The sequence below is a fragment of the Asterias rubens genome, chromosome 11, assembly GCF_902459465.1.
Source record: "Asterias rubens chromosome 11, eAstRub1.3, whole genome shotgun sequence".
Taxonomy (NCBI): domain Eukaryota; kingdom Metazoa; phylum Echinodermata; class Asteroidea; order Forcipulatida; family Asteriidae; genus Asterias; species Asterias rubens.
Window position 1 is genome coordinate 4,026,334 of NC_047072.1, and position 18,269 is coordinate 4,044,602.

General features: G+C 35.9%; 1 protein-coding gene across 1 annotated transcript in view; it reads left to right on the top strand.

Moving 5' to 3' along the window:
- LOC117296481 (NADPH oxidase 4-like) overlaps positions 1-18,224 on the top strand; it is a 29,471-nt gene extending 11,247 nt beyond the window's left edge. Inside the window, exons 4-17 of the mRNA XM_033779433.1 lie at positions 1,362-1,443; positions 3,020-3,117; positions 3,281-3,308; positions 3,954-4,026; positions 5,509-5,589; positions 6,420-6,585; positions 8,275-8,439; positions 9,534-9,596; positions 10,697-10,757; positions 11,404-11,476; positions 11,842-11,961; positions 12,521-12,632; positions 13,974-14,149; positions 14,527-18,224. Coding sequence (XP_033635324.1) covers positions 1,362-1,443; positions 3,020-3,117; positions 3,281-3,308; positions 3,954-4,026; positions 5,509-5,589; positions 6,420-6,585; positions 8,275-8,439; positions 9,534-9,596; positions 10,697-10,757; positions 11,404-11,476; positions 11,842-11,961; positions 12,521-12,632; positions 13,974-14,149; positions 14,527-14,647 — 1,419 coding nt within the window. The 3' untranslated portion in view covers positions 14,648-18,224. The remainder of the gene's footprint in view (positions 1-1,361; positions 1,444-3,019; positions 3,118-3,280; positions 3,309-3,953; positions 4,027-5,508; positions 5,590-6,419; positions 6,586-8,274; positions 8,440-9,533; positions 9,597-10,696; positions 10,758-11,403; positions 11,477-11,841; positions 11,962-12,520; positions 12,633-13,973; positions 14,150-14,526) is intronic.
- Positions 18,225-18,269: the final 45 nt, after the last annotated feature.

An 18,269-nucleotide genomic window follows, 5' to 3' on the forward strand; every position in this document is an offset into this window, starting at 1 on the left:
TTACAAAATTAACCCCTGCGAAGATTAAAAGAAACAACGTCGCAGTTAGTTGCGAAACACATCGTTTTCATTTGCATCGTCTTTTTTTTAAAAAATTCTTTACAACGAAATTAAACAAAATCGTAATAGTTTTTCTTTCAAAGGGCGCTCGAGTGTGAATGTATGTGCATGCATGGAGGAATAATTCCTCCATGGTGCATGTAAGTTTCTGGGTGTTTTATGCTATTATATGAAGTTGTGCGAGTGTGTTGCCTTCACAGTCAGCAGTCTAACCATCATTAATCATGCATGTAATAAATGCCACTAAATCTGAGTACAATGCCAACACTCGTCTTAAAAATAAGACCACAAAATAGGTCAGACAAAGTGGTTTACGTTTAGTGACTAGTTCATTGTTAACCTTCCTGCAGTGTAATGTGTACGTTATTGTACCGTAGTATTTTCTTGATTGATTGTTTATGTCCTTGATCGTCGTGTCTTTCACTGTGGTTCTTACGGCGTCACCGCTAAAACCAACACGGACAATTAGAATCAAAAGTTCACGGGTACTGGATGGTTGCAACCGGTTGTCACAAACAATCTAAACACATAAACTTAATACAATTTAAACAAAAAATGATGTATTTTTTCTGAGAAAATTTACATTCATGACCATAAAAGTGCTGTGGAAAATAGTTTGGTTAAACATAATACCAAATACAATTTGTGTGGCATCATCTATTCAAAGAAATAAGAAGGTCTATTATATTTTTGCATAATCATTTTGAGAAGTCATTCAAACATCACGTGCTTGAAGATGTCACCGTTTCGGGACTGTTTCAGTGACTTACTGACTTCTTCAAAACACTTGAACCTTTATAAATAACGAAAATGTTTTAGTTTGTTTTTATTATTGTAAGTTCCTTTTATTTATGGCATGCATGGTGAATGGTTTCCCATTATTTTATTACGGTTGCAAGTAGCGTGACCAATTTGGTTCGGTTCTAAATGGCAAAGGAACGAAGTATCTGACATCCAGCGAGTCAAATTATCTAATGGTCAGGGTCAGGGTGGGTGCTCTATAGATGAAATACGGAACAAGTCTTATGGAAATTAACGGGTATCGTACGCTTATATAGCATGGAGCTCTACCTCCATGCTTATTTTACATTTTCATATTTTATGTGTTGCTGTACAATAGGATTGTAAATTTCATTTATTTTTTATATACTTGACGAATAAATAAACCATTCAATTCAATTCAATTCAATTCAATTCAATAGTAAGCCCCTATTCGTGTGTCCTTTATCAAATGAAGTACTTGGTGTCACTCAATAATAATGACAGGAATGGTCTGTTAATTCAAAAATCTGCTCCCATAGGTCCACCGAACCACAAGGAAATGCTTGGACAGAAGTCGATTTGTACACATCGTTATAGCCGTCTTCATTTGTGCAGGAACAGGTAAGTCAGTTCCGTATGTTTCAAAAGGCATTGGTTTTCTTTTAAATGACATTTTAACGGGTTGTTAAACCAAGGGCTATGATCACAACCATATACAATAGGTGATCATTTAGAATGAAAAAGCAAGGTCGCAAAGGATAAATAGTGTGCTTGCTTATAGGCTATCACAATAAAGCAAGTAAAGTTGTCTCACCAGCACGCCATGTTTGGATCATCACAAACACGCAAAAAAGAAACGAAATTGACCTTTTTTGAGCAATCTTTTGTTTCCGATAAAAAACCTCACTAGAATTATCCTGTTGTGAAATTTTTAATCTAACATTAACATTGAATTGAATTGAATTGTTTATTCGTCAAGTAAACAAAAACAATAAAAAAAACATGACTTTTAAACTGCAATTGTTCAACAACATAAAGACTAAGAGCACAATAGGTCCTACTTTCAGTTAATGTGACTATTGTGGTATTAGGCCAAATAAAAGCAAAAACATGCTTAGCGTCCCCGATCGCTCCCTTTTGAGAGGCCGCCTAGGCTTTTTCTGTTTTTTTTTTAACAACAAAAAGATGATATATTTTAACGATCTCAGCAAAAAAATCATGTTGAAAAATAGCTCAGCCATTTGATTAAAAATGTGTTGGGCGGCCATTCAAAACAAACAAAAAATCCTCCTACCTAAAAGGAGGACACTTAACATGTTTTGTTTTTGATTTGGCCTTATCTGTCTTTCGTCAGAACTATAAATGGTTTAATTGAATGTCAAAAGTAGTTGTTACTAGTCAGTTGGTTCTCCTACTTCTAGAAACTATAATCATGGAGTGGAGGAAGGAAGCTATAAGGCTCCCTGTGAGCCTTAACTCCTACAATCAGCAAACATAAAACAGTCATTCCAAACTTGAACCTTTCTTTCAAGTGCTGTAAGTACAGCGGCGCCGTCAAGTCACACTCATAATAGTAAATTTTCTACTCCTTTTATTTTGACATTAATAGAGTTGTGTATCATTATTACTCGAGATTACTTCCGACCCTATGTCTATGAATTTGCCCTCTGACCTTCGAGTTTTGAGTTGGGTGTCTCACTATTTGATCTATTGTCAGGAACGTTTTAAAAGGGTCGGATGGTGGGTGGTCAGTCCGTGCATACAAACTGACAGCTTGACTCATAAGACATAAACACTTTCTTTAATTTCTTGTCTTTTAAGGCACTGCATACACTTTTGATTGTCAAAGAAAAGTATTATAACTTGGTGTATCCAAACATAATTAGGCATAAAATAACCAACCTGTGAACAAATTGGGCTCAACGGCGTCATCGAAGTTGCAAACAAATAATGAAAGAAAAACACCCTTGTTGCACCAAGTGAGAACACTGTTTTTGACAATTGCCAAGTCCTTTAAATGCTTTTGCACTAATTTTGGCAATGTTTCAGCAGTTTGTTTTCTTGAAGAACTTGAAATATTTTGTATATGATTATGTAAGCAATATACACTATTGTTTGTAATCAACAATAAATTTGTTGTAATATAAAAATTACAAATCTACTTGTTATCACAATTATCTGTGCTTGTTCTTTGCAGCTGTTCACTGTGTTGCTCATTTCTTCAATGCTGTACATTTCTCCAATCGTTTCAATGTTAATGTTCCAGATGTAAATGTAGCGCAGTATCTCGGTGAGGTGGGTTTCGGTTTCTTTTTGCAAACAATAAAACTATTCATTTCATTATTTTTTTTGTTAGTTCAAATAATATACACATTACTGAGGGTATTCAAACTGCTTATTTTTTGTTAAATTGTTAGTTATTTAATATTTAATTATTGCATTTTTTTCTTCTACACAGAACCCTTGCAGGATAATTTTCACAACAGGTGCGTCAAATATAATTACATCATTGCCATTTTGAATTTATTTCCCTCTTTCAGAAACAAAACAAACCAATACAAACAGCCCCACAACATTAATAAAATTGAAGGTCAACTGTTCAATTGTTCACATGTGTGCTTAACATAAACAATAGTGTATGTTTGTTTGTTTGTTTGTTTGTTTGTTTGTTTGTTTGTTTGTTCGTTCGTTCGTTCGTTCGTTCGTTCGTTCGTTCGTTCGTTCGTTCGTTCGTTCGTTCGTTCGTTCGTTCGTTCGTTCGTTCATTCGTTCGCTTGTTCGTTCGTTCGTTCGTTCGTTCGTTCGTTCGTTCGTTCGTTCGTTCGTTTGTTTGTTGGGGTGTTTGGGTGTTTGTTTGTTTGTTTGTTTGTTTAGAAGTTTGTTTGTTTGTTGGAGTGTTGTTGTTGTTTTACGCTTTTGGGTGGAGGGGGTAATTTTTAGTGCCATAAATAATTACCAACTGTGTGCTAATATTGCTAACAGAACCCCTTTGTTAACTTTGATTTTGATGGTTGTGGAAACAGTGTTTGAAACTGAATAAAATTGGTTTTCTTGTATAGACCTTGGATATAGACCTTTGGCACTGTTGGAATGATGTTTGATTGTCTGTATATTGTTTTATTTTGTTACAGTGCCTGGAATAACAGGCTGCCTTATGCTCATTATATTGGCGGCAATCGTCCTAACGTCCTGCCGAGCTGTAAGGTAACTAGGAAAAGCCAGCTGGACACAATTTCCTAATTATTTATATATTTTAACTGCTAAAGGCACTGGACACTATTGGTAATTACTCAAAAAAATTGTTAGCATAAAAACTTACTTGGATAACGAGCCAAGGAGAGCTGTTGAAAGTATTAACAATTGGTGAGAAACGGCTCCCCCTTAAGTAATGTAGTAATGTTTTGAGAAAGAGGTAATTTCTCACTCAAATATTCTGGCCACAAGCCTTTTATTTGTGCATCAAGGGTGTTTTTTCTGTCATTATTCTCTTGCAATTTGATGACCAATTGAGTCAAAACTTGCACAGATTTGTTATTGTATGCATAATTTGGGATACACCAAGTGAGAATACTGGTCTTTGATCCTTACCAAAGGTGTCCATGCCTTTAAGCAGGCAAAGTTGCTTAGCACAAGAGCAATCAGCAGGCAGTGTATATGTGAAAAAGGACTTGCTTAAAAATGTTTTAAGAATATATGTGAAAAGATCTCGACTGTGCTAGTTTCAAAAGTACCAGTAGTTTAAGAGTTATCTGAGTAATCATGCTTACATGGATTTTAAATAATATGACAATCAAGCAATTGGTATGTGGCCCAAGGTCTTCAAATGCTAAATTCTCAGACTGGTCAGAAGTGGATAATAATAGTAAGACTAGGTTCTTATATAGCGTTTTATCACACCCTAGGGGCTTATTAAAGAACTTAGTCATTTTCCCTGCAAGGTATGTGCAGCTATGTTTTGAAGTATGAGACCTCCTTCATAGCACCATGTACCGATTTACAAGGTGCTGTGGCGCAATATGCCTACAACTATTAAGGGTCCTCAAGATACATTGTAATCTGTGAGTTCTCAAATGGTAGCTCTAATCAACCAGTTTTGCTTGATAAACACAAGTCCAGAACTTTGCAAGTTTATGGTGTGACAAATCTCTAAACAACTTAATAAGGTTTAATTGAACTCGATGGGCAGCCTTCTTAATTGAGACACCCTGCGTTTACTGTTGATGAAATCAAATCAACTACAGGGCATCCTGTGGCTCATTCAATCATGTGGTCAACTCAAGGGAATAATTGCTCATTGTTGGGAGGTATAGTCTCGCTCCAGATTTTATTTTTGCCGAAAGTATAATACATCAATGTGTTTGCAAAAGTAAATTCATTCCCATTCTCTAGTTTTCAATGAAAATAACATCCAATAATTAAAGAGATGGCCCCGTTGCCCCTTTGCCCCTTCAAAAGTGTCTCATAGACTTCAATATTTTCCAGTAAGTGTCCTTGACAAAATGAAAATGACTTTGCTCGCTCAAATATTAAATTCCAGTCATGCAGCCACAAAATGTTATGTTTAAGTGCATTTTTTGCTGTTTCCTGTTTGCTTGGAACAAAATACTCTCTACAACTATTTATTTTCTGTTCTTGTTTAGGGATTGCCTGACATTCTATGTGACATTTCTTTACTTTACATCACAGGACATCAAGACACGAGTTGTTCTGGTACTGCCATCAATTTTTCTTTGTGTTCTATGCACTACTTATAGCCCACTCATTAGGGTAAGTGAAGTTTCAAATTCATTGTTATAATGGTTTTCTACAGAAATTTGACAGATTTTTCATCAATTAATTTGAGTCATGATTTGATAGGTATGATAGTCGATGAAATTGGTTGGGACCATTCCACTGTAGTTTGTTGAAAGCACAAGCCTCGAAGGCGATTGCGTCTTATGCCCCCATACAGTGTTGTAATTGGTGTCCTTGAAATGCTCCAGTAAAAACTTACAATTTCCTCATTGGGTGACGAAGGAGAAAATGCCTTGGGGCCCTTGCCCTTTCAAGGAAACGAAGCAGTCAGGCCTGAAGTCACTATAATGTGTATGGTGGTAAATCATTTGTCCGATTTGCTTGCAGCATGGAGAACATAGTTGTAGTCTGGTGTATTCAGTGCCATAGGCTCCATTATATATAATTTGATGTCAAGAAACTCACACCCAGCCTCCTTTGTAAAATACATGAAGCTCCTTTTTAAACAAAGTCTCTTGCTCCATTCACCTGTTTGCAACCTTGTACCAAAAGCAAACCTCTTCAAATACTGGTAAGGGTTAACAAAAAAAGCCTGAATGTAACACACTGTTTCATTATTGCATGTTTAAAATATTGGGCCCTCATGCATTTGATACATGTGAATGCAATATACCAGTGGGAAGTGAACAAGATAAAACTACCCTTGAAAATGTCATTGCTTCACATTATTTAAAAAAACCTTTGTCTGATAATTCATTATTTCGTTACAAAAATAATTGCAATAAACTTAACATTTGTAGTGAATAAAGCCAACCTTGTACAGTAATTTTGTCATTATAATAAATAAATTGTTTTTACTTCAGAGGTGTCTTAAAAGAGCAGTATAATCTGAATATGCATACACCGGGCTGTATAGACACACCCATACCCGCTGCGGAACGAGAAACAAACCAACATGGAGTAGACATGGACAAGAATACCACCATGATATGTCAAGAGAAACCTGCTTTTGTTTCACATAGATCCGATGTAAGTCACTTAATCCTGATGGATCAATAATACTAATATTGGCTTCTTATTATATTTATTGACCAAACCAACAGCGGACGAGCCGCCAATTACAGGAGGGATACAAAAAAAAAAAACAATAAGAAATATTCATATAGCCTATATAAAAACAATCTGATATGTACAAAGTTAACAATTAAAATAGAATCATCTTAGGAAAATTAAAGCATACATTGAAGATTAAGTAAAATAAAATAGGGAACACAAACAGACCACCATGAACGACTGTGAAAATATATTTAAAATAAATTTTAAAAGCAAAAGCCTACATTAAATTATAAACAGAATAAACGATAAAAAGACAAGGGAAAAAAAACCCCCAAAAAACAAACAAACTGTAAATACATGTATACATTAGTTACTGGAAGAGGATATGGCACTCAAAACCTGACCACGAAAGGAATTAAGAGAAGGGGCTCCGAACACATCACAAGAACCATTGATACTATTATATGTGGAGGAAATCCTTGACAAAAAGCCACGCTTTGTCACATCTACCCGATTCCTTGGCACATATAAGATGTGTTTAATAGACTGTCTAGTATTACGGTTAGGAACATGTAAGGCAAAGGGGTTGAACTCAGTGTTGCTAAAATGATTGTGGAAAGATTTGTAGAGAAATAGACAGTCATTCAATATTCTTCTCTGTCTAAGGGGTGGAAGTCTGTACAATTTACATAGGTCAAGATAATCCAAGTTATAAACAGTGCCATTATTTAGTGTCCTATGAATATAACATGCATATCCGTCACTTGACAGTGATGCTCAAGGCGCTTCAGCATTCAATATTTTCCTGCAAGGTATGTGGGACTACAATGAGACCTACTCCTTTTACGTAGCACCATGTAGTGGTTTACAAGGTGCTGTGGCGCAATATGCTGCCAATCAAACCAGGAACACCGGCGCGAACCCCTTCTCTTTATGATCATTGCACTGGGTTCTTTTACGTGCCTTACACAAAACACAAGACAAACCGCTGTATGTCCCATCCGAAGGACGTTCCATCGTGTTAAGTTTCTTGCGTAAGTACTCAAACCCACACTCTGCTGATCAGAAACACCAGAGTTTAAATCAAGTGCTCTTAATCGCTAGGCCATGACACGCCACCAATGGCTGATGACATGCTATGGATTAAGTAGCTCATTCCTCCCCAGAACTGGCTGGCAAATATTATATCTGGATGCAGAGAAGTAGTGTTCAAGGAAACTTTTTTTTTAACTCAGAACAGCTTGTATGCCCCACCCCAACACACACAAACACCTCCAATGTTAAAATGATTCTTTTGGTGTTCACAAAACTGTTTGTTATTTCTTTGAAAACAGGGTTTTTAAGTTTTTGAATTATGATACAATTTATGTAGCACCTTATATAGGGGTTTACAAGGTGCCACTTTAATACCAGGGGGAAACCCCTTCTCTTAGTGATGTAACATTTTTACATCATATCACATCAAAATGAAGAGAAAAGAAATGGTTTCAGGATGGAGCATTTTGGTTTTGCTCTCCAGTGAGGAAATGTAGTTTAAAAACTACTGGATGTTAGTAGTCCCCCACCCTTCCTGAAATATCTAGTGCTTGGATTAGACGTTACAGTTCACTTTGATTTGTTATTTTGATGTGGCTCTTAAACCTTGATTTCTTCTCTCCTTAGACATGGTGTTTTCTAGTACTCCCCGCTGGTTTGTATATTTTTGAGAGAATATGGAGATTCTTTAAAAGCTATCAAAGTGTAACTATAACAGCTGTTCGGTTCCAAGCGTGTGATGTCATGGAGTTGGAGTTACATGTGGATAAGTTGAAGGCTCTTCCAGGACAGGTTGGTTCCCATCATATTTCCAATAGACTTTGTATGTCTTGTGTTTATTTGAACATTGGGTATACCCACCCCACTAGAAAGTGACTGAACAACAGCCCAAACTGTCAATATTTTTTTTTAAGGCTCTTACTGAAATGTTGTATGACAAGTTATTTGACAATCAGAGATTGTTGAAATAGTGTGTATTATTATTACATTGGGGTTATTAATCTTTTTCCAACTTTGAGGTATGCCTGGAAAATTTGTTTTGTTTTGATTCCTAGCATGTATGGGGCCCCTTGGTGCCGTTAGGGTTAAGCTTATGGTGCTCTAAATAAGAATTGGAAAAATTATGCAACACTGTATTTTTTGCTTTTAAACCAAGAGGCTGTTCAACTTTTTTTCAGAAATAGTTGATGTGAATTATAAGCAACCTGTGTGACATTTTTGGTTGTTGGTGCTGCATACTGCTAAGGAGTTGATACATAATTGATAAAGAAATGAGATGGATTCAGAAATATTTCTTGACTTGATGAACAGGAGTATTAGTGTTTGTTTTGGTTTTAATAAAAGATGCTTCTTGCCATAAAATATCAAAAGGGTAAAGTATCCAAGCAGCATTGGACCCAAGTATCAGTTTTCACCACAAGCCACATGAAGGCTATTATATTAAGTCAGTAACAACTCTAACAAAACAATACAGATAATACACTGTAAGCACATTTCATGAAAGGGTAATAATATTTCAAAGCAAGTGCCTTATTAATTGGAAAGAATCATACTAATAATTAAGCAGAGCTCAAATTTTACACTGGATTTGAGGCCAGATGGCATTGGTTTTAGTATCGGGTCAGTGAATGTATGACCAGACTTTGGTCTTGTGTTTTTTAATTTAATATTAAATGCATGTTAAACTGAGTCAGAAAATGTTTGCAATTTTTATTCTGGTATTTTAAAATATTTAACATTTTAAAGTCCTTTAAACTTGTTGAGCCACAAGTCCTTTGTTCTTGTAGATTTTCCTCCCAGGTTTGTGCCATATAAAGAGGTAGTGTTTGATAACAAATCGACCACAATATAATTAGTCAGTATTTCTTTTTCACCCTCTCTTGCAGTATGTTATGCTACAATGTCCATTAGTGTCACGTTTTGAATGGCATCCATTCACAATAACAAGGGTAAGAAATCCAGCCAGTTGTGACTCCCAGTTGAATATTGCTCTGATTATAAAAACAGTTTCTGTCTGGTTAGGTTAATAGCTTGTACTTGTAGCAACCTCCAGATTGGCTAAGCCTTTATACATTGTGAGTAAGAATACACTTAATGTGTTCCAATTCATAAACAATAGCTACAGTGTCTTAAACAGATGACTGTACAATTCAGTGTCGATGCGCTAAGGAAAGTCATTGCAAAAGACATCGGGTATTTTAACATTTTCACCTCAAAATGGCTTTACATTCATCTAAAGTGTTTCTCAACTTGATGGATTATTTTGCCGATTAACTTCCAAAATATTGTCAGGGTTCTACCAAATAAATCCTGGAATTCCTCCATATTTGGCAAAATGTTTTGTTAATAATCATCTTTATCATTATCTTCCAGCACGCGCTAATCCACCAATCAGATGCTCAAACTATTAGGAGATAAAAACATATATACTACTTCCTCTGTTTTGTATACAACTTCCTCTGTTTTTATTACACAGTGCGTATTGTGATAGCAATGCGTCACGCTACATATACGGACAGTGCAAAAATTACATTATAAACTTTGTGTGCGTGCATGTTGTTCGTCGCGAAGTAACGTTCTGAAATTTTAAACTTTGCGAGTTTTACGTGAGACTGGAAGATAAATTTGTTATAACACGCGCGCTCGTGGAATACACAAAATTTTAGCGCGTCTGCGTCCCATATCCAACTCGGCCTTCAGCCTCGTTAGATATGGGACGCAGAAGTGCTATATTTTTCCATATTCCATTCGCGCTTGTGTGAAATATGCTACAATACTTGCATTCATGGTACAGTAATTATCAGGAGGAAAAAACACGATTAGTTTATTGCAAAATCTCACAGACCTTAAATCAAATCCTGTAGAGAAATATTGCCCATCAAATACAAGAACATAAATCATAAATCACATAAACTAATAATCCTGTGATGTCTGTTGGACTCTTTTTTTGGTAAAAATAAAAGATCATCTGTTCGTTTTGATTTGTATCGTTGATAGAAATGTTGTAGAAATGTTACAGGATTTCTGACTTTTCACTTGATCCTTACAGTGCCCATCAATAAGCAACTGGACTTTTACTGTTCATATCAGAATCAAGGGGGACTGGACAAGTAAGTTCTGTGATTAAGCTACAGCTTAGTGTAAGGAAAGGTTTGTCCTAAAGTTTTACCCTATGGCAACCATGGGTTCTTTGGAGCAGGACTCAGTTTGATTCATGAAATTATATACAATTCTTCAAAAAAATCACACATTTTGGCAAAACATTTTTTATTAACTTAATGTATGTTATTAATGACACAGTTTTAGATGCTAAATTGTTTTATTTTTCTAATTACACTAATTAGCACAGGGACCACTTAATAAACTCCCACTTTTGCGTTTTTAGTCTTAGTTTTTTTGAAGGGACACAGACCTCCCCGCGCAGTTTTCACGATGAGAAACTCGTGTTCAACAGTTCATTACTCATTAAATAAAAATTCAAAGTTTGTCCTTTGTGAAACAGTGAAGATATGTTCTAGTTATTATGTTCATGTCTTTTAATTCCCAGCATGAGGCCATAACGTGTTTGTTCAGTTTAACTTTGAGTCAAGACAACTCACCTCAATGTGTATATGGTTGGTTCAGTATCAGGTCCTTAGTGCACAAGCTATTAATTTTATCAAATTGGTCTAGGATTAAATGGTCTTTCAGACCATGATAAATTTAAATAAAAATAAAAAATATGAGAAATAAAATTAAATTACTTTTTGTTTGCAGGCTCTCTTAGAAATTTATTAATGAAAAGTTGTGGGCCAGGAATGGGTGATTCTGAATGTCTTCAGCTACCAAGGTAGGACTGAAATTTGCACTTGCTCTATGCTCTTTCTATGGATCCTTATAATAAGGGAATTAAAAGGTAGGGTCTTCGCTTGGTTTTTGACCCTCATGTTGATTTATAGACAACATTAAGCAAAGATGCTAGAAAAGTCACCTGTGACACTTGAAAACAGTGCTAGAGAAAAAAAAAAACTGTCCCCATACTTTCATAAAGAACATCGAATCTGTCCATGTTTTTTAGCAAGGTGACCAAATGTCTGGCTGCAGCACTCTCATTTGGACACAACAGAAAGTTGAATCTCCACAAGTCACCATTGAACAATATTCACCATTTTTAAATTCTATCTAACCATAGTAAACCAATCCTATTTATTTTAGATTGTACATTGATGGGCCTTTTGGTAGTGCTAGTGAAGATGTGTTTCGCTATGACACCAGTATATGCATAGCTGGAGGAGTTGGTGTCACTCCATTTGCTGCAGTTTTAAATTCACTTCTGTAAGTAACATTTATTCCAAAACAGTTTCAAGTTGAGAAACTTTTTACACATTTTTTATCTGCTTTAGTTTAAGATTTTTGAATGAGAGAGAGAGAAAAAAGAGGCTTTTAAAAGAGAATGTACATGATTTATTTTCTTGAGGCAACTGAAAATACTTAAGTTTAATATCCAACCATGTTAATTTCTCAAAGACATTAATTAACCGTTAACCACACCGACGAGAGAGGCGTAGCTAGATTCTGCATGCATTCTGATACATTGTTGGAAGGGCCGGCCCTGTGAAGACTTGAAAGTGTTACTGGGAATGATTTTAGAACATTTTGACAGTGTTCTGCATACCCTGTATATAGTCTATGTTAGTGTGCAATACACATGTACAGTATACATGTAGGCAGCTTTGACTGAGAACTGATTGATTCATACAAGAGTTGTACAAACAGCTTATACAAACATCAATGCAATTATGTGGTAGTTAAAGGAACCTCCGTGTTGTTAACAGTACACAAAGCCCCATTTGCACTTGATTGACCAGGTATTTTGGATTACTCCATTCTACAGAGAGGATAGTCAACACAAAACCAAGTTACGCAGATTGTACTTTATATGGGTGTGTCGCAGTGTTTCTAGCTTTGACTGGTTTGCAGACTGCATAGCACAACTTCATAAAAAGGTAAGTTTGTATTACTTGACCAAAACTAAGTTTACTTTAAAGGGTGGCTGCAGTGTTTTTTTTTATAATTTAAACGATTAAACATGACTTTTTAAACCTAAAATATTGTTTTATATTTGTTATTAAATGCACAAGTATTTTAAAAATGGTTTTCAAGAGATTAGGGGAACCCGTCCCGCCCCTTAAAGGGGCATAATCGTGACATCATGTCGGGAACCCGAGCCATGTTGTTTGACAAACAAATGACTACATTGTAAGGTGTCATACATTTGAAAGTTCTGTTTTTTATTCAAATAATTATCATATTGTCTTACTGGTAATGTAATAGTTGAGAAGCAAATTTGAATCCATTTAAATTACTAAGGGAATCAATGTGTGGTGAAGAGGTTTTCCATTAGGGGTTTAATCCCAGCGAGGCCTGGTTCTTGATAATTTTACCGAAACAAAGTCTAGGTAAATTATAAAGAACCAGGTGTCGGCAGGTTTAAACCATTAGTTGAAAACCAATTCAACACACTTTGATTCCCATTCATAAATACCTTTTCGGTCAAAAACATCATCACTTTTTGGTCAAAAAGTAAAATAAATGCAAAAATTATAATTGGTAAATGATTTTTTTCAACACAACACCCCTCCAGCTATGAAATGGTAAAGCCCTACGCCGCCCTCGGGTAAACAACTCCTTATAAGGGAATGCTGCGCACGTCATGCATATCGCGTGATGTGGCACAACTGTTTCAGCCGTTGCTCTCGACCAATAGGAATGAAGAAACTGTCTTATAAGAACAGGTGCAAGGTCGCTTGTCACGCCCATGAATTAACACTTTTTACCGGTCATAAACAAAGGTTTATACACACCCACGTGACGCACTCTCCACCAATAGAAATAGCGAAACTGTCAGAGGTATTTATGAATATCAATTTATTGCTAACAAAGAACAGAACATTTGTAAAAGATTGTCAAACTCAAGTTGGTCTACTTGAATGCTTATACTGTCAGATAAGTTTTATGGATGTCTTTACCATGCAGCCACAAATCCTGGGTCCAATTTGATGGCACTTTTCGCATGCTGCGCTACAATTGTCTCCCTGTAAATCTCAGCATTGTTCTAAGAATTAGTACATAGACCTTATCGCAAATACAGTACACGGTACGCGCTAGGAGTGGAATGAGGTGCATGCTGGTCTAGCTAGCGATCTAGTTTGGTCGCTAGCTAGACCAGCATACAACTCATTCATCAGTTAGCACTTGCGCAATTGTGGTTTTGCATAAAGGTCTATGGGATGAGCAGGTGCTCTTGTTTTATTCCAATCATAACGTTGAGTCCTCTTCTATTGTAGCTGTGGGATTCCAACCGACCAGATCTGTTGATATTCAGGCTGTATGTCACTGGTGAGGATAACTACAATTCAATGAAGGAGAGTTCAGCAACACAGAGTCTGGTGTGGAGTAGAGTCAATAAGGGAAGGCCAGATTTGAAACAACTATTCAGTGAAGTCTCATTATGCAATCCTGGGTAAGTTTGTTTAAAGGGGTCTGGTTTGGGTTTGAGGCACTGGTCACATAGTGTAACGTGACAACTTGTGGTTCACTGGTTTCATATCCAATCCTGTGTTAGTTTATGAGTTTAGAAAATAGGGCATTGACTGTCGATTGGAGGTATATAGTCCTGTGGCTTAAGGAAAACATTGTGACACGCCGGATTAAAGCACCAAACTTCCCACACTTGTTTTAAGGGTACCAAGAGAAGCTTAATGGAGGGGGCGGGGGTGCCCGATGGGATTAAATTGGTGCTCTGCTGCTCCTCTAACCGTGATAATGATGTGGAGTAAGGTCAATGCAAACTTTTCAAAAGCTGATGACACTTAACACTGCAATGTCTTTTTCCTTCAGGTCTAATGTTGGTGTTTTTGTCTGTGGTCCCAAGAAACTCTCAAAGCGTGTTCACAAGCATTGCAATGGATGGAATCAACGCAAGACCAAGTTTCATTATAACAAGGAAAGTTTTGGCTGACTCCAGGAAGACACTATTAAAGTGATTGATATCAAGGGCTTACAGTCAGTGTGAACCACAAATTGCAATAAGGTGAAAGGGGGGATGCCTCATTTAATTTACACAAAAAGACAAATCTTTGCTGTTCCTATCCTCCTAGTACATAGAATGCACACACAATCATTCTGAATAGCCAGGAGCCCAGTTTTTGAGTAGACACAATGATTTCCATTTTAGTCTTATCATCTTTTGCATGTTCAATTGCGCGGTCTAATTTCGATCTTGCAAGTGAGTGTCTGTGCCAATTGTCTCTGGTCTTAGTATTTTAGAAAGGAATCCTATGTCATTGGTACAGGTATCATGTTTTAAACCTTGTTTTAGCTTTCAAGAAAGACTTTACTAAGGTTGGATTGTATAATGTCGGTGTCAGTTTTTAACAAGTAAGCTTTGAGATTGTAAATTATTGTCAGCCATTGTAACAATAATTTATATTACCCTTAAAGCACTGGACACATTTGGTAATTTTCAAAGACTAGTACAGAAGTACACCTAGAAACAAATTGATGTGCCAGAAGTACACCTAGAAACAAATTGATGTGCCAGAAGTACACCTACAAACAAATTGATGTGCCAGAAGTACACCTACAAACAAATTGATGTGCCAGAAGTACACCTAGAAACAAATTGATGTGCCAGAAGTACACCTAGAAACAAATTGATGTGCCAGAAGTACACCTAGAAACAAATTGATGTACCAGAAGTACACCTAGAAACAAATTGATGTGCCCGAAGTACACCTAGAAACAAATTGATGTGCCAGAAGTACACCTAGAAACAAATTGATGTGCCCATGTGTGCCCCCTAGGCCTTATTTTCATCCCTGATTGTACCATATGAAGGTGCTTATGATATTGGTGCTACATGTATACAAAAATGTATATTTTAATGAAGAGAATAGCAAAAACTTCACAGATTCCCTGTTTGGAATACTCTCCCTCTGAATACCTATTGTAATATAGAAGGCACCAGACTGTTTCCCTTTCAGCCCAGTCTGGTTAGACTGGTTTTCATGGACAAAAACAAAGTCTGGTAACCAGCAGTCAATATAAATCTGGCGACATCCCTTGCCTTAGTGTGGCACTGTTTAAAATGTTTTGATAACCTATTAATACTGTATATATGATAGCTGAATAATTTGTATAACTTTACTTTGTTATTTATTAGAGAAACTTTGTACATTACATTAAAGCCATTTGGATCACTTTGTAGTTGCAAATCAAAGTGGACTTATGGCAACAATTAAGTATAAGCTATTTATAATTGATACCTACACTGTATGTTGACAATGCATATTTATTTTACAAGCATTTTAAGAATTGGTGCTTTAGTTCAAAGGTGCTCATAACAATCTGAATATAAAGCAGGTGTGTTGATAGATATATTTTCTTACTGAAAAGGTTATACCTGTAAATTAAAAACCTGGTCAAATTTCGCTTGAAGGTAAAACACAACTTGATTGCTGGATACTCAATCAATTCAAAAGTCTGTTTCATTCCATTAGGCTTTATGGAAAGCAAGTTGACCAGAGTTTGATAAAAATGTTTGAAGCTTTGTCTGGTTCCCCTATCTACGTGATGACTGATAACATATTCCTAGTTCTCATTTTAGTAACAAGGACCAGACCCTATTCCTTTCAGCTTCTACAATTATTTGGTCATAACTGCTTGAAACAAGATAGATACACAATGGGTGATGTCTATGGGGCTTGGAGTATAAAAACCCAATAAAAAGGCTTTTACATTAGGAATAGTAGCAAACCAGGTGTGTGTACATGGGGGCTTTGCCCTGTAAAGGTTAACTTGATGTAAAAACAACAGTCTCCACTGAAATAGTAATGATCAGTTTACTTCATTACCTTCCTTCTACACATTGAAACATTGGTCCAAACTTTGAAATCTCAAAATAATGTTTTGTTTTAACACAAACGATGTGAATGTTTTGTAGAAAACAGGTCTAGGTTGTTCATTATTGCATCAGTATTAATTGTTTTAACTGAAATCATTGTGTTTTTTTAACAAAACATATCAATATGTAATTTATTCCTTAGGTATCACATTCTTACTTTGCTGATAATATAAATTTGTGTTACATGTTGTTGTTTAGTGGAGTTGCTCTCTTTTGGCATTGCCAGTGCCTTTTTGATCTCAAAACTCTTCAAGTATATTGAAGTTAAAACAACTCTATTTTGTCAAGTGGACTTTTCTTTTTTAGGACGATATAAACATGTTAAATAAAATGAACTCACTGCCAGTATTAATTAATTTCTAAAAACCTTTGCTTAATCTGAGGCTGTTTTGTTAGGGTTTAAAGGCTCAATTTCATGTTGCAACTAATTCAGTAAATATCTCTCTACAAACTTTTGCAGCAAAGCTTCAAGAACATTTTAGTGTTTGGGACGGTAATGTTTTCACTAAAAGAGAGTCACGTACTTCAATCAAGTTTGGGGAATGTATTGTTACAGACTGGGAATGGAGTGAAGAATTTATTCTTACAAACCAGTTTCTGTTAAGATTACTCTTCCACAATTCCTCATTGAAATTGAAACGGAAATGTTGTGTTACAAAAAGGCAAACACTAACTTTTTATAATAATGCACTTTCCAATGCCCCTTAAATTACAATGCAAGTGGTTGATTTACCCATTTATTTAGCTATTGTTTTTAATTCAGATTTTTTGCGCCAAACTGTCTTTGATTTTACTTTAGGTTGAATTTGTAGTTGTGTAACTTTTATTTAAAACATGGTGGAGAGGCAATATCCCCCCAGTTTACGTCCCACAATAATAATTTAAATAGTTTCTAAAATAAAGAAGCCCATGTTGTACATAACGGGTATTAAACCCAGGACCATAGGTTCCAGAGTCATTGAATCCTTCCATTAGACCAGTCGGTCATCCTAAGAAACTGATGAATTGGACACAGGTATTGAAAAAGGAACATGAGTGTGAGTTGGAGTTGAACCCAGAACCCTTGGACCAGCAACTTATTTTAAAGGACTTCGTTGATTTGGGCCTAAAACAGCAACAACATTTAACAACTCATATTGGAAAGAAACACTAGATGGTTGCACCCTGAATAAAATATTGCATAGAAACAGAACCAAATAGTCTGGTACCATAATAAGCATATCACATGCACAGAACCTTTGGTTTCAGGGAGTAATGTCTGCATTGGGAATGAGGCAAATACATACCCAGTGTATTGTAATGTTTCGTCATAGGCTGTATCCAATTTGTCGCCTACGGCTACGACTGTTGCTAAGGGAGGTGCTAAGGTTTTCTTATACCAACATATAATGACACGGTGATCAAGCCGTAGCCATAACAGCCAATTTGGATACAGTCCAAGTTCAAATAAGTAGAACATGTGATCTATTGTTGATATCCTAAAAAAATGCATGATATTTAAGTGTAACATACAGTAAAATGTTGATACTATAAAATAATTTTAACAGATAGACCAGAAAAAAAAATATGCAGTAGACTCTGTGTATAGCATTAGTTTTTGGTTACTATTTAAATAAAAACAGACTGCATTTTATACAAATATTGTGTTTTTCATTAAACATTTTCCAGCGCCCCGCCC